Source organism: Physcomitrium patens, chromosome 10, assembly GCF_059467195.1.
Source record: "Physcomitrium patens ecotype Gransden chromosome 10, ASM5946719v1, whole genome shotgun sequence".
Classification (NCBI taxonomy): Eukaryota; Viridiplantae; Streptophyta; class Bryopsida; order Funariales; family Funariaceae; genus Physcomitrium; species Physcomitrium patens.
Window position 1 is genome coordinate 3,241,328 of NC_143419.1, and position 22,654 is coordinate 3,263,981.

Consider the following 22,654-nt stretch of genomic DNA (forward strand, 5'->3'; position numbering starts at 1 on the left):
GAGAGGTTTAGGAAGGGGGGGGAGAGAGAGAATATAACGGGAATCGATCTACCCGGTGTCGGGGAGTCACAAGTCTCGCATGAGCGTCCGGATCCTCGAGAGAACAAAGCGGCTAGAGAAAAGGGCGGCTCTGTGCATTCCACTGACGAGGGGCGAGACCCGGTTGCACTGCCTGCCTGCCTGCCACCTACGTGTGGTGCCTCATCCACCACCTCGGCTAACTTCCCCGATTTCTGAATCCCCCCGTCCCTCCTAGAATCTGCAGTGTGCCTCCGGCCTACGCAGCCCCCCCTCCTGCGTAATTTGGTGCACAATTGGGGCGGATGAAGAGCCCCACTGCCATGCATCTCAATCCTCTTATTCCTTGACTTTCCAACGCACCCTCTCCTGCGGCCACTTTCCTCTCGAAGAAATCATACTACTTCACATCCCCAGGTAAGCAGAAAACGAGGAGAAATAAGAATTGTAAAAGGAATGTCGATCTTCCCTTAATGATGCCTCATGCATACAAAAAACTTCAAAATATATATAGATAGATAGATAGATAGATAGATAGATAATGTGTATGTTCACACTAGGTGAAGGCTATTCAGAAAGTGGTGGTGGGATGAATTTGTGGGATTTTGTATGTTATGTGTTTAAAAAAATTGTGTGTCTTTTTCACATGAATGAGGTCCACATGGGTGCTTGGAAACAGGCACTAAGGAGCTAAACAAACACTTTTTGAGCACCCAACAGAATTCACACTCTGGAGGCTGCTGCAACCAGCATGCACCAGTTGAGCTTGGGATTGGTGGAAGTGGGCCAGACAGTGTAGTAGTGGAAAATGAGGGACCAGGAGGAGAAGAAGAAAGAGGAACTAGAGAGAGTGAGGAAAACACACATACCACACTGAACATACTTCATGATGCCATCATCAATGAATGGGGACCATGAGAGAAAGGCCATCGTGCTTCTCCCACCTCCCCATACATCCAACCCTCATTCCGTGCATCTGTACAGCAGCATGTTCATCCATTCTCTTGTGTTGCACAAATGGTATATTCCTTCCATCATGGGGCACTGTCATGTTGCCACACAGGCAGCAGCAGTACCTGAGTCAAAAATAAACGGACTCTACATCCCCCCCACAAAAGAAAACATGGGTTTTGCTCCTCAGGGTGTTGTAGCTACAGTGGTAATGTAATATATATACAAATAACTTTTTCTTGTGTGTGTTATTCTTTCCCTGATGGAAGGACACAACTGAAGGGGAAAGTTCACAAAGGGTTGAAATCTCTTCTCGGCCACTGAATTTGTGTTCTTAAACTAGAAACAGGAGGGGTGTGGGTCATCCTGTCACTGTCTGCTCACTTGGCAAGCTTGCAAGCAAGCCCATGTGTTCTGAAAGCTTATCACTCCCTTTTTAATAGCAAATGAAAACACCCATATGTTGTCCTGAATTTCTATTTTTTTAGCCGTAAAGCCCTCAAACAACAAAAAAAAGGGCTGTCATCATACACCACTGGTCAACCCAGAAGAAGGATGCACTAACCACACACACTGCATTACCACTGCATCCAATATATAGCTTTAAAGATTGCATAGGTCTATATTATTTTTGTTTTATTTTACTCAAAACTTCTTCCATCTACTATTATTGTAGTGATCATATTTGTCTTATCGGAGACATGCATAAAACATGCATACTTGATTTTGGGCACCTTCCATCAGAACCCAATGGTAACCACATTGTTGAATTTTACAATGATAAAATCACCTTAGCATCCCTGAGTTAATATGAACTTGAGTCAACTGCTTGTAAATTTCCATCTCATCATTATTGAATTAGCCACACAAATAACATAATATATAATATATATAGAGAGAGAGAGAGAGAGAGAGAGAGAGAAAAAAAAAAAAAAAAAAAAAAAAAAAAAAACACTTTTACATGTATGTATAGTGTTATGTTCATTGTTAGGGGAATTTTTCAGACTAGAGTAAAACTTAAACACTATGCTGCTATAAACTCATGGAACCCACCAATTATTTAGTTTATAACTTTCCAATGTAAACAGAGGTTTATGAGAATTTAAAAGTAAATTAAATGAATAAATAAACAATGGGGAAAGAAAGAGGTGGCGAATGGTTTTACAATGCCATCATCAAATCTTGATATCTTGTTAATATTTTGTCTTTGTTCCAGTTACATACCACCCATCTACTTAAAAAAGAAAACTCAAAATCAAAGTGCCAATTCAACAGGCACGAGCATGTACGGTCAACAAGTGAAACTAACAACTTGTTGAACAATAGTCCAACCAAGTTGATCCGTCTGTATTAATTTGAATAAGTCCAAAACATGCGCCAAGCTGACTACTATTAATTTATATATAACCGACAAGGAATAAGAGAGGAATAATATAAATTGCTCAGGAAGCAAAAAAAATGTTGACCAGTTGATGACATGGAACAAAGCAAAGAGCGCGTCCACCCACATCATCCACACACACACACACAAAACCCTACCAAAATGGCGAAGCGATTTGCGGATATTTCAAGGACTGCGCGGGGGTTCCCGATTGGAGTGTGGAGGGGGGGGGGGGACGCCGGCGGGACCGAAGTTGGAAAGACGGAGCGAGGAAGTCGCACAGATCCGGAGCGTCGTGAAATAGGGTCTCGAAGGTACAGAGTTGAGGTGTTCGGCAAGCATCACGCCGAACGGAGCAGGCTAAATATGGAGGAGACCAATCATGAAGGTCCTCCAGAAGCGACAGCCGGCGTTCTAAAGATGCAACGGCAAATCTCCCGGGGCTGATATTGTTCTCGGGGTTGTTCTTGCTGTCTGAGAAGGAAGTGGATGGATTAAAGTCGAAGATTGCGTGTCGTGGGTGAATTGATGATGCCATGTCTGAAGGGCCAGCCAGCAGGCAGCCCTTCCCCTTCGCTTCACTTCCCCTTTTCCTCCCTCCTTCTGCTTCTCCCTGTTTGCGGCGCCTCTCTGCCTCCAGGCTGCGAGCGGCGAGCGTTGGACAGGCACAGAGCTTGACTGTGCTGCTCCTCGTCCTCCTCCTCCTCCTGCGCGCTTCATGATGCGGCGTCTTCTGGCCACGAAGACGAGAACAGGACCTTGGTTCCTTAAGCGATTCCCTGCGTCAGCCCTCCATTCCTGGAGGCGGGCGCTAAAAGGGAGTGGATCAAAAAAGAAAAAGAAATACGCTGACTATTCTTCCTTTTCCCTTAATGTATCACCTTCTTCTACGGCTACGTTTCTTTTTCTTTCTTACTTCTCTCTTTCCCGCTTCTTTCTGATTTCTTTCTCGGACCTAACTTTTGTGGTTAAGACAAATGGAGTTGTGGGGAGGGGGGGGGGATTGGTGGAGCAAAGGTTAAGCAATGAAGCTCCCCCTCCTCATCACTTTTTCGATTGGGCTTTTATTAGCACTTTGTTTTAAAAAGAGAACTCCTCATGCTAATCAAGTACTTGCCAGCTTGGTTCCTTTTGTTTTATGCCACCTTACTTTCTAGTTGTTTACATCTAGGTGTATATATGTGTGTGAGTGTGATTTGTGTTTCACAATCCAATCTGCATTGTCTAAATATACCAAATCTTGCTTGTTTTCCTTTTCCTTTTCCCCCTCTTATTGAGTTTGTTTTGATAAAATAGGGGGATATAGTTTTCAGAGTCATATTTTCATGTGCATGGGCAAGGCATTGACTTCAGATCACCAGGGTTCATTTATTTATTTGTTTATTGATTGATTTGGTGTTCTGGGGAGTCAAATGATAAGGTTGGCCAAGGGAGCACACCGTAACATGTTCAAAAATTGGATGCTCAGGTACAAATGATTGAACACAAAAATGAATGAATGAGTGAGTGAATGAATGAATGGAACTTATCCCTCTACAAAAAGCACAGTGTGCTGATGATGACCTGGCTGGCTTACGTGGCATACTGATCACTCCCATGAACCTCCCCTTTACTTCCCAGTTCAACACTCTTCCACCAATTCAATCTGTCCACCTCATTTGCCAACACATACTCCCCTAATTTCTTCATTTCATATGTAATTTTATAATTTTATAATTTGTTCTTTCTTTTTGGGTTGGGCAGACTCAAGTTGGGAATGTGGAATGTTCTTAAGCACCATCCTCACTCACATGCTTCCACATCCCAAATCCAGGATCCCGAATTAGCTGGCACCCCACCATCACACTGTGATGAGCATGGAACTCTGAGAGCATGAGGGAGGGATGCAACTTGTTCCTTCCTGGATGCCATATTCCATACCAGAACCAAAGGGATGGATGTCTCTGTGTAACCAGGGGACTTGCAGCTGATCCCCCCTCCAAGCTCTGCATGGCAAAAGGGCATAGAATATCTATAATAAATAAACAAATAAAAATACAAAATACAAAATTAACAGAAGGTTCAGTCAATGGAGAAGGAGACAATTCCGTGAATGCACCCCATCTCTGCTGAAACTGGGAAGACATTCTTTCCTGGAATGCACACAGGTGGGGGTGTATGAATTCCACTCCTCTAACCTTCAGGAGGGGGAAAAAAAAGAAAAAGAAAAAGAAAAAGAAAAAAAGAAGTCAACATTAAGAAGTAAAATAAAAAGTCTGACAAGGAGAAAAAAGCACTGAAGAACAGGTTGTGTAGATCCTTTTCCTTTCTGTGTTCTGGAGGCCCAGCAGCAGCATACATTCAATACAGAAAATACGTATGATATATACGTATTTGGAATAGTGTACATACATTCCAGAAGGGTAAGTATGTCTAGTTCAGGGTCTAACCAGGGTAGAGAGAGAGAGAGAGAGAGAGGCGTATTTACCCTTTCCGCCTCTTCCTCCTCCGAGCAAGTAGTAAGTAGTACCAGTGGAGAAACTAGTTGTCCCCATCTCCACCCGGGCAGTACCCGGGCGAAAAAGTAAATGTGAAATGCTGCCTACCAACCAAGTCAATTCCAGTGTGTGTACAATACCCACAACCCTCCCCCACCCATTCTTCGTCTTATGGATGAATGTAACTGTGGATGAACCCCCCTTTCCCAACGGGTAAGAAATGAGGAGGGCCCGGTAATTAATTAATTTGCTTACCTATATATTACCAAAGGGTAAAAAAATCACCTTCTGGTAATGCCACGTGGGATTCCAGTCGTTCACGCTCTCTCTGGAGTTTGTCACAAGGAGGAGGAGGATGGATGAATGAACATGTATTGCGGATGGATGAATGAACATGTATTGCGGATGGATGAATTACTTTGTAGAGCACCATTTTTTATTTCAAAACTTTGTTATGAAAAATTTTAAAATTAAATATAAAACTATTCATTTCAAGTCTTAAACTCGTATTCTTGATTTGGGTTTTTATTTATTTTTTTCGTTGTTTTTTTAATTTTTTTTGCTCTGTCCAAATCCATGTCATCATTTGGGACTTTGTTGTTGAAATCTAATCTGTTTGTTAACTACTTGCAAAAAATGCATAAAAATACTCTGATGAGTAAATTTTTTTTTTTTTTTTTTTTTTTTTCTTTTTCTCTTTGAATTGGTGTTTGGGTACTTGTTGGTCTTTCATTCTTCCTTTTTTCATTCTGTGTTTAGATGATGCCATTTGAAATCATTCGGACAAGTGAATTTCTAAGTATGTTTTGAATATTCTATAATAGAAGGGAATATTCGAAAACGTGTGATTTCTATATCATCTACATACTTGTTGGATCATAATAGGAATCAATTGAAATTCCAAAATTAAAAAAACTCATATTATATTATAACAATCCATTCAAAAATAAATAAATAAATAAATAAATAAATACTTAAGAATTAAAATTTTGACTAGATATTTTGAAAACCTTGTTGATTTAATAAATTTAAAACGTGATTGATGTTTGATTTTAACATGAAATAGTATTAACTTCTTTTTAGACGTTATTAAACAAAAGAATGGCAGTGCAAATTTTGTTAATTTCAGTTTCATTAAAATTGGAAAAAAGTAACAACATTGCAATGGGAATAGCATCATTGAACGAGTAATTTATTTATTTATTAACTTTTTAGTAATAGCACTTCACAAGTCAGTGAAATCTGAATATAGTTAACTGAGTTTCATGCCACTTTGATTGATATGGATCCCATCATAATATACAAAGAGTGCCTGAAGTGCAGTTTAATTATCCTGATGAGTTTGTACATAAATGTATACACTTTTTACAGTATTTTATAATGATTAGGAAACACCAATTCATTCATCTTTTGCGCAGATTAACTGCTATTGCATTTGTCGGTGATACGGATTGTTATTGTTAATAAATTTAAGATACATTCCACAATTGCGCATGTAGAATGCTGAAGCGTGCAAAGTAGGTTTATCTGCAAGAACCCAATTTTATCACTTGCATTTTACAGCTACATATTCATCCACACATCAACCTATATTTAAACTTCAAGTATTTACGCCATGTATTCGTAGGTCAATTTAAAAAGATTTTTCATATTAGGACAATTTGATTAGTTTTCTTTTAATAAACTTCTTACACAAAAGAAAGGCTGTATTTATCAATAGAAATTATCATTGACCACTTGCATGATTAGACCACTTGGGTTGTTGTGCCGCAAGCTGGAACCAAAATTAGCAAAAAATCCAATTATGTTCACAAATGAAAAACGGAATATGAAAGAAATGGTTGTCTTTTGTGCACATTTTGGATTTATATTGCTACAACTGAAGCTGAGGTGGATTGGGATGGAGAGTATCGGAGTGATGGACGACTTCACTGTGGCATCCTCGGCATGTGAGGATGGTTCACATCCAATGGAAACAATGATCAGTGACAATCGGATATGATCGGATTCCCTCGACACTGCGGCGGAATATTAGAATCATGAATTCCAACCAGCTGCACACTGATCTTCCACTGCTTAACAGACCGTTTAAGCCCTGTAACACCCACGAAGCCCCATGGCAATTCCCAACTTGAGTGTCAATCCCATCGTGCAGCTTTTCGGGGGTACGAAAACAAATCACACCAAGTATTGCGAGTAATCTCAGCATAAGAGTGTACGAAGAGAATTTACACCCACTTTTGCCATCAAGTAGACAATTGGCCCTCTTGTTGCGTTACAAAATTTCAGCAGCGCCTCCGATACAATTCTTGCTTAGATTTCGCCAGGAAGAGTGGTCGAGGAAAGATGGCATCCCTTTATACAACTTCAAGATGCTTGTTGGTACGGTAGATGAATAAATTCGTTTTCTTTGACTTTCGTAAGGAAGTGGGAAAAAAGTGAAATCACGTAGTGCCGCTCATATCTCAGAATGCTATCGAAAATTCACTTAATATATTCATGAGATTCATCGAAGCATCTGTACAGCTTTTGAACATTTGATAACACACCCAAAGATTTCATGCTGCTTATCATAGCATAAGCCTCCGCATTTGACCATAAGCTTGAATGGCCTAGGCATTAAGATGCCGTTAAGGTGAGCTCACCGATCCGTGAGAAGTTCCTAACTGCATCTCTAAATTTCACTTCATACTTGCAACATCAATGAATCAAAGAACCTGCTGCTGGTTCGTTCCATACATGAAACTGTAACATCTTTCAGATCTCACATTGAGTAGCAAGTCAACTTGGTTATCAAAAGCCAAGTCCATGTTGAGGGTCCTCTTATCCTTCTCGGGGATCGCGAAGTACAACATCACCATCACCAGTTATTCCCAAGTGCATTCAAGCACACACGGTAAGCATTCTACTCTTGCTCCAACTTCTCAACTCTCACCTGGAATAAGAAAGTAAATACCGTACAACCACCCAATAAGATCAAAGTGACACTATGTCTTAACAATATCCAACATAACTAATGCTTATTTCTTGCACATTTCTTACAACTACAGCCAACTAATGAAACTATTGGAGAAAGAACCACGTCATGTGTGATTCTAGAGAATTCCAGAGAAAATAGCAGACGGTCTAGAACATAACTTTTCTATCAAGAAAATTTAGGAATTACCATCACTTCAGCAAGGCCATCTCAGCAAGTGCTCAATCCATCGCAGTTAACAATAGATTCGGAAAAAAATGAACAAGATATCTGACCATGAGTAATAACTTGTGTCGCCAAACTTCACCCTTCTATTAAGACTGACCATTGTCATACCCAACAAATTGCAGAAGATGTACCTTGTGCTTGAGCAGCCCGCATCTTCTTGATTCTGTCTTGCCAAGAAGACCCTGTTTGAAGGGCAATAATCTGCAAGGGTTTTGCATCATGAATCTAACTATTTTTTTTCAATATTCTAAGCTACATGCATAGCCATTTGATAAAATTAATCTTTCGCAAGAAGAAATTTTGTAAACCACATATGAGGGACATTAATAAACTCATAGAACATTAATCTCAACCTCAAGATATAAAGCATACTAGGAAGTTCAACACAGTAGAAATAACATGTACAGAACGATTCACTGCACCTGTTCACTGACCACCCCATACACTTTAGTTGATGCGTTATCATGAGTATCGTCATCAACACCACTGTAACCTTTACTAGGACCAGTGTCCTCCCGAACTCTCCACGTAGATCGTCGCTTGGTACCTTTATCTTCCACCACAGGAGCACCAAAGATTGCTGCTTCATGAGCAGCTTGTAATTGAGCTTCCCTTCTAGCCTGCAAAAGTTGAGCCGTGTAAGGTACAAGATGAGTCTTAGTAAAGACACAGATATCTAAGAACACTAGGTACGATTGCAACGCTTTCAGTCCTCCAAATACAACATTGTCATGTAAACAAGTGCATTTCCTGATTACAAACTATCTAAAGAACTAGATTGAGTTCGGCAAATTACCTGCTCGGTAAAGACCAAATGAGAAGCTCCAAGATTATCGAGCTGGGCAGTGTCGTTTGCTGCTCCAGTGCCATCTGCCATCCATAACAAATTCTCAGCACAAGTAAATACAGGTTTTACACGAAACTAATGCAAATGTATAAAAATACCCTAAATATATTAATGAACAACTTCATTAAGAACACCAGAAATCCCCATGGAATTTCAACCAACCGATACACATTGGACAAAAATCATGTGCGAAATCAGTCTCCATTGCTACGGCCAAAGCAACAATTGACCTAGATAATAGAGAACATGGTAGACTGCCATTATACTGGCGCATGAAATTGACAGGTATAAATAACCGCATCCAAAAAAAAAGAAAAAAAAAAGAAAAAAAGAAGAAGAAGAAGAAGAAGAAGAGTAGAAGACTAGACAGGAGGAAAACGTAATTACGGAAGATGTCAAAGCAAACCAAAAAGATTACAAAGTTGTGTGATAGTAGCTCTTTATGGAAACTTGTGAAAGGTTCCTACCACCAAAATAATCTTGCTTGGCGTCACCATCCAAAGGGGCATCTTTGTTAAAATCAAAGCGCTCCCACTCTTCTGTCACGCCTTTGCTCGAATCCTTGATAACTGAAGTGAAACAAACAATCAAGACCACCAAAACATTTGCCTTAGCAATTTTGTAAGCATGTTTCACGTGATAAAAGTGAGGCAGTTTAAATTGTACTAGTCGCAAGTACAGAATCGGTTATCTAAACCATGAAAAGACCAACTGTTCAAGCTGTCAGTACCAGACACACCTGTTTGAGACAGTTGCAATTTCATCTTAGCTTTCACTTTCTCTGCCGGTGTCTGCACATTAAGAAAAGCTCGTTTAATTTAAGGAATACAGCCTGACTATTGCCCACAGCAGGGATGCTGAAGCATGTAACTTCAAAGCAGGATCACGAGTTTTGAGGAATGTTGATCAATCAGATTATTTCCTCCAATTCTGCCTAAAAATGATATACTACATGAGCAAACAAAGAATCGTATGTGATGAACGACATTCTATAAAGAAAAAGTGACAAAAAAGACTTTACGCAGGATAGCTAAGTCCATAGCGTACACAATTGTATTTTTTTGCATATTGAGGGAGTTTGATAAGTGAGAGGAGATACACACTAGAGAATCATAGTCTGGAATCAGTTTTGCCCAGTCTTGGTCCCGTTCAACTCGTTTGCTAATTCCTTTCCGTCTTTCTTCATTTGATCGACTTCGCCGCAGTCTTCTGTTAGGACTCAAACGACTGTCTTCTTGTCTGTAATCCGATCTATGTTGGTCTTTTCTGTCATCATCCCGACTTCGGTCCCTAGCCCTTCTTTCAGATGATCTACTTTTCGACCGGCCTTTACTGTGTATGTAGTCATGTCGACTTCTTTCTCTTGACCTATTTCTTGGTACATCTCGTCTTCTATGACCACTTCCTTTGGAGGTACTCCGTGATCGACTCTTCCTGTCTCTATGGTACCTTTCACTTCTGTCCCTGGACCGGCTTCTTGATCGATCTCTGTAGTGCCTTTGGCTTCTTTCTCTAGACCGGCTTCTTGAACGCTGCCTGCTTCCACTACGATCCCGTCGACTTCTCTCCCTCCGAGGATTTCTCAAATTTTCTCTATGTCTTCTAATCCTACTACCACTGCGGTCCCGTCGACTGTGCAGCCTATCCTTTGAAGGGCTTCTTCTACGTTCTATACTTGTACTCCGATGTCTGTCTCGCCTTTCCATGGAACGGCTTATAGATCTGCATTTGTTCTTCTTAAGTTCCATTTTTTCCCTCTCCTCTGAGCTCCTCTTTGATTCACTCCTGCCATCTTCTGGGCCTCTTTTCAAAATCTCACGAGAACGACTATCATCATCCCTGGGAAGATAGGAAATAAAATTTCAATGAAGGACAGGGATTAATTCGATGAGTGATGTTAAGACACATAAGCGAAACATGTTTTGAAAAGCCACTTGAAAGAATTCCTCAAGAGTATGCACACTTTGATGATGGTAAAGAACATATCGATGAGTTTTGCCCCGTCTCTATCGATTAAGCCATTTAGCTCAATTCTTAGACTTCAACAGAATATGTTGTGAAACCGATTTGATTATAATGTCTCAATATCAGAATGTACATAGCTGTAAATTGTGTACTGGTCTCAAAAAAAACAAGGTAAATTAAGGAAAACGACCGTTACCAATCCAAGTAAAAATTGAGTTTCATATTCATTATGCAACCATGGCTATCCGTGCGTTCTATGTTTGAACTTAAATATGAAAGAAAATGTATCACGAAAGAATAAGAAAAGGATTAAAACAAGGCAAATCCCCTTAAGCAAGTGAATGCAAAATTTCCGTACTTCCTATCTCTTCTCGAGAACCAGAGTGGTAAAGCCCCTCATTCATCTGCTAGAAAAGTTAAAACTGGATATTTGCTCAGCCACTCCCTTGATAGAGCACAAGTCCTATTTCTCTCTCCGTTGGTGTGAAATAAAACTATGAATAAACTTGATCTAAACTACCAACATCAACTTAACTTCAGAATTTAATTAAAAGTTTTGACCTGAAATAAAAAAATTAATAAAAAATTAAGCTTAATGTATCTATATAAAATGAAAACGTGAGTATCGTATAAAAAGACAACAGTTGAGGTCAAGCCTCAGAAGAAATTCAATGACTTGCCTGTCTGCTGGTTTGGAGAAAGAAAGAGACTCTTCCTGCTCCTTGCGTGTCTCCGCTGCCTTGCCCGCGCCAACGAAATTGATCATTCCATATTTCGCTGCAGGGGCATTGCTTGAGCTGCTCCCAAACCCTAGCCCTTGCTTAAACATAGCAGCATTTCTCCCCTTGCTAAGCAGCTCATTGTAATATGCCGCAGCCTTCTCTTCCTCCATCGCCTACATACAAGTGTCACTTGATGTATTTCGATGTCTCACTCGGACACCTAAAACCATACTCTGTACTTAATTCACACAATTTCACGAACTTTGAACCACCACCTCCCCTCACAAACCAGTGCGGTCATCCACGAGGCAGCACAGCAACTCCCGCAGGAAATTCCTAAAATCTGAAACGCCTCCTCACATCCACCAACATAATCCTAGGGCAAGCACCTTCAACCGTAGCTCTGCCCCCTCCTACAACTGCTGAGCAAACACCAACGACCACTAAACTCTGCTCTCAAGGATCATTTCCATTTCTGCAAGTCGCTCCGAACCTGCTTCAAATTCCTCTAACTGAACTCTCCGCCTTCAAACACATATAAGCAACGTGTGGATGAGTTGACAAGTCTCTAAGCAACTCCTCTACTCTATCCTCACCCTCGCCTCTCTCCACACCCTCGCCTCTCTCCATACAAAATCCACTCCCCTGCTTCCTGTGCTCCCGCCCGCTTCTCATAACTCCACAACACCACCAACGCAGTCGTCATGGTCTCCACTAACTTTCACCAAAACCCGTCCTCGTACGCTTCCCCTCGATCATCAACTCACACAACACCTGTAACAAACCTCCTGCAACTCGCAAACCCTAAAGAGCAAAAAAATAAAAAAGAAAAAAAGAAAAAAAGAAACGACGAATGTGTAGAGTTCAGAACGCAGCGCCAGTGTAGGTAACCGAAGGGGAGTGTAGGGCTGGCTATGAGTGAGCCTTCTTCAATGCCATGGTGAAGCTGATTATGGAATGAGTAAGTGAGTGAGTGAGTGATCATTCAAGGCCACCATAGCCCACCTTCATCGTCGTCGTCGTCGTGTGTAAGTAAGTGAGCAAGCGAGTGAGTGTACTTCCGCAGCCATCTCGCAACAAGATTGGCCAACGACTCTTTCGTTCGAAATTGTTTCTCACCTGCTCCTGGCCCTGCCCGAGGATTGCGAGCAGGGCCTGTTCTGAGTGAAATCCGTCGTGGCGTGGGGTGTTTCAGACCACCAGGAAGGCGGAATTCCGCGCGGGACGGAAATAAGGCACGAACACCTGTTTGGGCCAAATTGTGCCGCGGAGAATCTTGAACTTAGTGGAGTCATTTCCCGCCTTTTCTGGCCCGGGAATGAGCTCTTTAGTTGGATGGGTCTCGTAATCTCCTTTTATTGAAGATTTTATTGAACAAAATGTAGATATAAACGAAGAAAGAGAGAGCGAGAGAATGGTGTCAAGATCATTTTAGTCATTCTTTTTTATTGTTGAATATTAGAATACATTTATAAAAAATGTTCACCATTTAAAAGTCATACCATTGTGATATATTTAACTTTGTTTTTTCAAAGTATTTCTAATTTGTTGTAGAATTATACTTTATAATAATTAATCATGCATTAAATCAAGACAAAAACCCATTGAGCAAGAAAATTCTTAAACTATTACTGTTTACAAGTGATTGTTAGTGCAATGAATTTATGTTTTCTACTTTTCATAATGTTAGAATTTATATTTGCTTTATGTTTTTTTTATATCAATCTTAGCTTCATTATTAAAAGTAGTGGTTAAATTTTTGAAATTGAGAAGTTCTAATATATGTATATGTATATGTATTTATTTACTATAGAATATTTAGTTATTAATTAGTTTTATTTTGAGAATTTAATAAAAATTTGAGAAACATTGAAACTTACATAAGTGTTTAGAAATCTTTCTATTACAATGGAGTGTACATTTGATTGTTTTAAATGTTTTTGTATGGGAAAACATAATTTAGATACTTAAAAATACTTTGAGGAAATAAAAAAATATATTATAAACATAATAAAAATAAAATATGAGTATGTTAAGGCGATTTGACTCATCTTAGAGTATTTTAAGGGATTTTTGCAAAATTAGTCCATGATAAATGCATTTGTAAATAATCAAAGTTGTTTAATTATATTTTTAAATAGTCTAGATTCAGGTTGGATCTTTACAAATTAAAGAATAATGTTGTAGAAAGGTTTTGGAATAGAAACAATATTAATTAATATGTGTTATTTTTTTGAAAAATCTCAATAAATCTTTAAGATTTTTTTTAATAAAGTTTTTATTGGATATATATAGCTATTATAAAAATTAAATATTTATTTTATAAGGATTATTTTTTATTATATATATAACTATATATATATATATTTATATATTAAATATTAAATTTATAGATTTCATTTGTTTGTACTCAATAAAAAAATATGTGTGTATATATATATATATATAGACAAATAGATAGATTAAAATTTTTATTTACAAAAGATTTGCAACCTTTGAACATAACTTTACATCAAATATTTTTAAGAGGTGCTTTATAGCTATCTTGCCATTGCACAATTTTTTTCCTAATTAATCAATCTTTAATCTAAAAAAATTGGCTAAATTAAAAATTAATAAGAATATTCAATGAATTCATTGATTCAAAATGATCATTTTTTTTTTTTTTTTTTTGATAGGATGCTCTTGAAGTTTTTTCTGAAATATAAAAGACACTCAAATAATAAAGAAATATTAATTCATAACTAAAACTTATTATATACATATTTTTAAACTTAAACATATTTTTTTTTATTTATTATTTTATCATGAAATTTTATTATAGTTTCTGATGTATTTTTATTGATATTTAAGTCTTTACTATCAAATTAAAGATAGAAATGAAATTGAAGCATAATTTTATAAGAAATGTATAAAACTTTAATTTTTAGCTGCTTAGTTAAAAATCGACTACTCTTAAAGAAATATTGAATAAGAAAATAAATGTATAAATAAATAAATAATACATAATAAAGAAATTATTTATATTTTTTTTATTATAATTAGCAAACATAATTTTTATTTATTAGAACAACTAAAATAGCCAAGTTAAAAGAACTTTAGGATAAATTACATTTATGGTGGCATTTTTATCTTCATTATTTTTAAGATATATGAACTTGATTATATTCAAAGAAATAAATTGTGAAAGCACAACATACAACTATCTATGCTCAAACATGGAGGTCCTAATATCTATTCTTACATTCTTCAATGATTGTCTTTAAGATTTATTAATGATCATTGCAAATTCTACCTTTATTGAAAATTGCCTTTGCTGCAACTTGAATAAAATTTTTGTAGATAATGGACATAATGTGATCCTTAGAAGAAAAACTATATGTTCTTTTTAGAATCCAAATCAATATTTTTTATCTATAATTTGATTAATTACCTACATAACAATCAAGCATGATCTATTGCAAAGTCTTTGATGTAAAGCAATATTTTGCAATAACATAATAAGACATTTAATCTTGAACTCCAAGCTAAATGGTAGAAATCTAAATGGAGTTAAGTTATTCAAATACTTGGTTGGATAAAAATTACCATTATCGGTTTAATCTTCTATAATTATTATATCTATGTTAAAATAAACATATAAAATTTCAAAAAATATTTCTATAGCTTATTTGTTTAGATCATCAATATTACAATTTTGTACAAATAAAATAGACCTTTCAGTGAAATATTCATCTTGAAGTATTCCATCTTCATTCAATTCCAAATAAACAACTTAAATGAAATCTTTTGGTATTGAATTTACTTTCATATGTTTTGGAAGGATCACAATATTTTTCAATAGATCTACAATTTTTGATTCATTTTAAATATGCAAATAGGAATTATTTTTAGATATGTTTTAAAAAAAAATAATTTCATAAAAAAACTCTCAAAAGCAATAATCTTGTATAATATATATCTTCTAGAGATCTTTAGTAAATAATCAATTTTCATCAAATATACCTTCTAGAGGCATATTTTTTATCAACTTGCAAATTTTAATATTAGACCAAATCTTTAATCATTCTTAAGAAGCATAAAAATTTTCTTTTCTTAAGCTTTTAACAACAACAAGAAGAATTTGCCAAAATCTCTACAAAAGACTATAGTAATTTTTCCAAATAACTTATTAGTATTATTTATATTTTAGAGATTTCTATTGATTATCTCAATATAATAGTAATATTATATTAGTACCTCATGTCAAATGATAAGAAGTATCTATTTTAGTACATCAATATATAATATATTCTTTACAATATTACAAAACAAATCTTCATTAAAATAAAGTGTAATTTTAAATATAAAGTATCTAATTTGTCTATTACTTAAAATTTGTGTTATAATTTTAGAAGAAATAATTTTTTAGATACACATATTTATTCTAATAATTATGTAGTTAATATAAATAAATATAAATAGATAAAAATATATTAATTTAATAATATCTTTTAAAAAACTTTCTAGAAGCTTCACAGATGTGGTTTCACCTTTATACATGTTTATAGGTGATTTAGAGATTAAAAACTTAGTCAACAAATTAGCTATTTGTTGTATGTATTGATAGCTTGTTGTACAAAGTAATGATGTGGAGCATACATAGGAAACTTGTCTTATAAGTTAAGATATGTATCTTGCAAATTAGATACATATTGGAGGTCGTATAGAACATTACTACATAGCTCTCAAGAAGATAGTATATAAAGAGGCAAGAATAAAGCCTTCTTTACTTTTCTCAATTCTTTTCTTGCTTCTAGTTTAATTTCAAGGATTTCTAGCTTTCTTGTCTTTTTGCAATAGCCATTTTAGTTTTTTTTAAATATATATATATATATATATATATATATATATATATATATTTAGTTTTATTTTTTCATCTTTCTTTGAAAAAAGTCTTACTAATTTTCATCAAATTTTTATCTTTAATAATATATTAAGCTAGAATGACTATTTTTAAAGACAAAAAGATTAAAAAGTCTTGAAACAAGATTAAAGACTTTTTTAAATGCAAAAGGCTTCACTCTTATCTCTATATATACTATCTGACTAGGAGCTATGTGGCTATGTTATATAGAACTTCTAACATAAGTTAACTTTATTAAACATATGTCTTAACTTGCACGGCAAATTTTTTATATGTACACGACATAGTTAGCTTCTTTCACAAGCAACGAACATGTGTAATATATAGATAACATGTTGACCAAATTTCTAACCTAGCAATTAATTACAAACACATGTAAAGTCAAAGTAGCATCTATGAAGCTTTTAGGAAGCTTTGCTAAAAGATCTTGTGAAATAAATATATTTTTATTTACTTCTATTTAATCATATGTATAATTATTAAAATAAACATGTATGTCTATGACATTATTTTCTTTTTTAAGGACGACTTCTATTAGGAGCAATCATCATATATTAAAAAAAATTCAAAATACAACAAATTATGTTTATTACATATTTTAATCTTTGTTTCCTTTGAAGATGGTTGATAGGTCCTCTCACCCATTAATAATGTCACATATCAAGGTAGAAAGACTATCCTATTATTTAATCATTATTGATACTTTTATAACTTCCTTCAAATAAAATATATAGAGCACCATCAAGAATTGTTCTTACCTCTTAAAAATCACCAAATATTAGGAGTCTCTTCCAAGGTTATGATACCAAATATATTATATCTTGTCATCTATTCAAAAAAAGACATGTCATTCTTGAGGATCTTTATTTCAATTATGTCATCTTAAATATTGTAACAATTATAATATTTTGTCTAATAAGTCAACATGCAATAACTTTTGAGTTGAATTTGCTAGTTGTTGATTTTCTATCTATTTAACATGATAAATATATAAAAGTTATAACTAAGAGTAAAAAATAGAATGCTATCTTCTATGGATCTTATTTTTTTATAGCAAAGATTTATTATTATTTATCTTGATTTTGATGGATGTCATTGATGAAAAATTTCAATCTTCTTTATTACATTTGTAATATTTTTTACTAATTCTCATGTACATTCACCAATATCATATCCATGCCAATGAACAAGGTATTTTAATCTATTTTAGTGTCATCTTAAATCTAAGTCTTCTTCTACCTCAAACTTTCAATTATTATCTATTTCTATATGAAGAGGTGGCATTTGTTTTTTTCTTGAGATATTCATTATCTCATATGGCTTAATAAGAGACATGTGAAATATAAGATGGATTTTCATAGATTTCTATAGATGTAATTGCTAAGCAAGAAGGTTGTCTTGTTCACAAATAAGAAAAATTTCAAGCCTACAATAATCTAATTTGTCACAAAGATGATTAGTCTTGATATTGTGATTAAGTAATTATATCTTTTCATCCATATTAAATTTTGGTTGTTTTTTATGATAGGCATCTGCATTGATTTTTTATTGTTCTTGAGCTTTTTTTTTTATTATGCCTTCATTATTGCATGTAGTTCTAATAAATAATTTATTAAATCTTCTATCATAGGATTATTAACTTTTGAAAAGTCAAAAGTATCAAGTTATGGATAATAATTGTCATTGATAAAAAAAAAAGATATCTATTCAGTAAAAGAATGCACAAAATTATTATACACAAACTCTACCAATGGCAAAAGAATTATCCAATTATCTTAATGGTAGTTGATGGTATATTTCAAATATTGTTCTAGAACTTGATTCTTATATTTTATTTATCCATCAATTTGAAGATGAAAAGCCAAAGAGAGCTTTATATCTATCTTAAAAATTTGAAAAAGGATTATCTAAAATCATGATATAAATTAAAATTTTCTATCTAATATTATATTCTTGGACAATCCATAATAGCAATAGATATTATCAAAAAAAAACTTAATTATTTTTTTATTTGTGATAGATTTTGTATATGATACAAAATATCCAATCTTGGTAAAATAATCTACTATTACAAATATAGAATCATACAAAGTTGAGATTGAAAGATTTATAATAAATTTTATAGAAATAAAAGACTATAATTTTTTCAAAATAGGTTATGGCTAAAGAAGTCTGTAAGATTGATGATAAGGAGTTTTGGATCTTAAACAAATATTATATAATTGTAAAAAGTCTTTAACTACCTTCTACATTTGAAGCCATGAAATTTTTTTAGATATTAGCTTCAAAGTTTTGTAGTATCCAAAATATTCAATTGTTGAAAAGTCATGACAAGTTTGAAGAATATGTTATTGAGCTTTGTCTTTTAGAATATATAATTACTTTTTGAAATAAAATAGGTTATTTTTAAACTCAAACTTAAAAATATGATGAAATTTAAAAGGATTATTTTTAATATCATAAATAAAAAAATTAGAAGACATACTTAATTGAACTTGCTTGAAAAAGGTTGAATTAATAGTCAATATTGATTTTATTGCTCAAAAGTGGAAATACTTTGGCTTCAAGAAAATAGTTCTTTACTAATCAAAAGATGCATCTTATTCTTTTGATATAAGATAAAAAAATCTAAAAAATATATTTCATAAATCTTACTATTTTTGAATTGATAGGTGAGCTTAAAATCAAATCTTAATAAAAACATGCTCCAATAGGTTTAGTAAAAATTCAAAATATGTGTTGACATGAAATACTTGAGGTTCTTATGATCCATATATATGATGATTGGACTTGAGGCACCTTCCAAATAATGATGCTATTTTTAATAAAAATCCACAATCTCAAAAATATTTTTTTTTGTAGATTTTATAATTAATCTTGGTTGCTGAAAATTTCATGGAATGAAAAGCTATGAAATAGGGCTTATTATTTGCTCTCATTTGTGACAAAACTATAATTATAAGAGATTTTGATGCATTTGTTTCCATAAAGAATGCTTTGAAGTAGTCTACTTGATATAAAATTGATACAAAAATAAATACTATCTTTAAGACTTCAAAAGATGCTTTAGCTACCTTTCTCTACTTAAAATTTTTCTTTACATGTCAAACATATAAGAAGAGCTACAATTTGAAAAAAAATCTTGATGAAGATCTTGTAATATTTGGCAAATCTTAAAAAACATTATACATCTTTGATTATTTTTGGAATTTTTGAATTTTTGATAGTTTAGATCTTTTTAGAATCTATCATAAGACCATTGTTTGAAATGATGTATCCTAGAAAATTAACTTGAGTAGTGTAAAATACACACTTTATCATCTTAGCATATAATCCTATATCTCTTAGTTTTTGTAATATATGACAAACATGAATTTCATATTCTTCTATTTTATTCAAATAAATTAAGATATTATCTAAATAATAGATGATAAAATTATTAAAAAATTCACAAAAGATACTATTCATTAAATGTTGAAAAGTAGCTAGTGCTTTTATAAGTCCAAAATACATGATATTATATTTGAAATGTCCATACTTGATTCAAAATATTATTTTTTATTTTTTTATTTTTTTTAATATGTGCCAAATTATATGCTCCTTGTATAATTATTTTTATTTAGATCTTTGCTTAGTTGAGTTGATCAAAAAGTCTTGATATTAAAGATGAAAGATATTTATTCTTGATGGTGATTTTATTGAATCTTTGATGATCTATACATTTCCGCAAAGATTTTTTATTTTATTTATTTATTTATTTTTCTTCTCAAACAAGATAAGAGCTCTGATTGGAGATTTAGAATGGAAGATGAAGTTCTTAGCCAAATTCTTATCAATATACTTCTTGAATGCAATCAACTCATTTTGTGATAGGCTATAGATTGGTCTAAATAATGATTGGACTCTTTCTTGAAGATAAATGGAATAATCATAGCAATGATGCTCTTGAAGAATATCTACATTATTTTTTAAAAATATATCTTGATAATTTTGGTATTAGCTTAAAATGCCACTTGAAATCTTTTTTTTATTAATAATAGATGTGGCATAAACAGCAATAGTTGAACCTTATTTTATAGCATATATGAAAGTTCTTCTTTCTATCAATAATAATTTGGATGTTTTGATCTAATAGATTTCTACTTGCCTAGCAAAATCTTAAGTTAAACTACAAAAAAATTTAAGATTATAAGAAATCTAGTCTATTTTAGGCTTATATTTTTTTAGCCATGATAATCTTAAAATAATTAGATTAGAAAGAGATCCAATTATATAAAATATTACTAAACTATTATAACTACTAGTTACTACATCTAAAAGATTTTTTCTATGTATAATATCTTTAAAAGATAATAAACAATTATCTATTACTTTTACATGTGTATAATTTATTTTATTAATTAAGAATATATCTTATATTTTGAAAAAAATTTCATGAATAAACTAGGCTGAGATTCTTGAATTTGATAAGGCTAAGACTTTGTGATTCTTTATTCTTAAAAAAATTCTACTGTAAAACAAAGTAAAGGATCTAAAGAAAAAATAAGATTTTTTCTTGGTATTATACAAGATTTTAATTATACAATTCTTATTATAGCTAGAAAATTTTATTTTTTGATATCTTGTCTTATTTGGAAACCATGCTCTTTATTTTGTGATTACGTTGATTTTTTTGATAATGTTGAGTAGTATGCTTGGATTCTCTACAATATTGGCATAAACCTTCTAGACAATGGCAAGCCTTTTTTTGCTTAGTAAAAGATTTAAAATATATTGTGTCAATTTTCATAGACTTTGGCAAAGATAAATAAGCTTTTAAAAACTTAAAAGGTGTCACTATGGCTTGATTTGTACTTTTACAACCAAATCTTTGTTCTTGGCATGTATTAAAGAATTGATTCTTGCATGTGATGGCTTGAGCAATAAATTACTCCAATAAAACTACTCTTGGTATTATCAACAATAAATCTTTAACATTATCTTTCAACTTATATTAAAACTAATTGATAAAGGCTTTGTTATTTCAATCGACATCGCAAGTAAGATTTTAGAATTCAATAGCATATATGGTGGCTGAATGTGATCTTTGTTGTAGCAATATGAGTTTGATCTTTGTTACTTTTTCTTGATCACTTTCTCCAAATATAGCCGTAAACACTTTCAAGAATGAATTTAAATTATAGAATAATTATAAAACTTTTTCCATCAAATATACAAATCAAATAAGAATATTTAAAAAAAAAATTACTCCAATGAATTCAACTTGAGTAAATCCATTAAGTTATTGAGAAGGATGCAACCTTAGATAGAGTTTTATTTGTAGTAGAAACCTTTGAAATTTTGATCTTATTCCAATAAAGTTCTCTAATATACTTATCTTTGCCTCTTTTATACTTGTAGTAACAAGACTCGCTAGTTTTAATTGCAAACTTGATATGCTTACTTCTCTTAATTCCACAACTTCTTGATGTAGACTTTTAACATCATTGTTGACTTCTTTTATAGATATAAGAATGGTACTTTTATAATTTATATTAAAAATATATAATATTTTTATACTTAGAGTATTGACAAGCTTGTAAAGATCTATAATAGTTATAAATCTATTTTCACTTTTGTTAAGAGTAGCATCCATAATTTTTTTTATAGGCAATTTGAACAAATTCAAAAAATTAAATTAGAAGAGAGTAATCCTCAACCTTTAATATCAAATAAAAATTTCTATAAAAAAAATATAATTTACTATCTTTAAAAAAAAAATTAATATTAGAAAACTAAATTATTTGTTTCAAGGTAGATAGTCCACAACCTTCAAAATACAAGAATAAAAGTGTTGTAATCCATTGACTTCTAAAACAAATAAGAACAATAAATTAGTACAATTGTCAAAGACATGAATTTTAAAGAATTGAAAGGTCAATACACTCTTATGTCACTTAAGAAGACTAAGAAACTACTCAAAGATAATAATATATTGAATTAAAATGGTTATCACCAAAGACAAGAATATTAGAAAGTCTTGAAATAAGATTGAGGACTAGAAAGGCATTGATGAGAGTGAAAAAAGCTTCATTCTTGCATCTATATATACTATCTTATTAAGAGCTATGTGGCTATGCTATATAGGACCTCTCACATATATTAACTTTGTTAGACATATGTCTTAACTTACAAGGTTAGTT

General features: G+C 33.1%; 1 protein-coding gene across 1 annotated transcript; it reads right to left on the reverse strand.

Annotated features, from left to right (window-relative positions):
- Positions 1 to 7,298: 7,298 nt before the first annotated feature.
- Positions 7,299 to 12,633, reverse strand: LOC112287854 (uncharacterized). The gene is made up of 8 exons (XM_024531397.3): positions 11,525 to 12,633; positions 9,983 to 10,718; positions 9,619 to 9,670; positions 9,347 to 9,448; positions 8,829 to 8,902; positions 8,455 to 8,652; positions 8,164 to 8,233; positions 7,299 to 7,762 (listed from the first exon to the last, which is right to left on the reverse strand). The coding sequence occupies exons 1-8, from the start codon at positions 11,734 to 11,736 to the stop codon at positions 7,752 to 7,754; spliced, it is 1,455 nt and encodes a 484-aa protein (XP_024387165.1). The 5' UTR covers positions 11,737 to 12,633; the 3' UTR covers positions 7,299 to 7,751.
- Between the last annotated feature and the right edge of the window lie 10,021 nt (positions 12,634 to 22,654).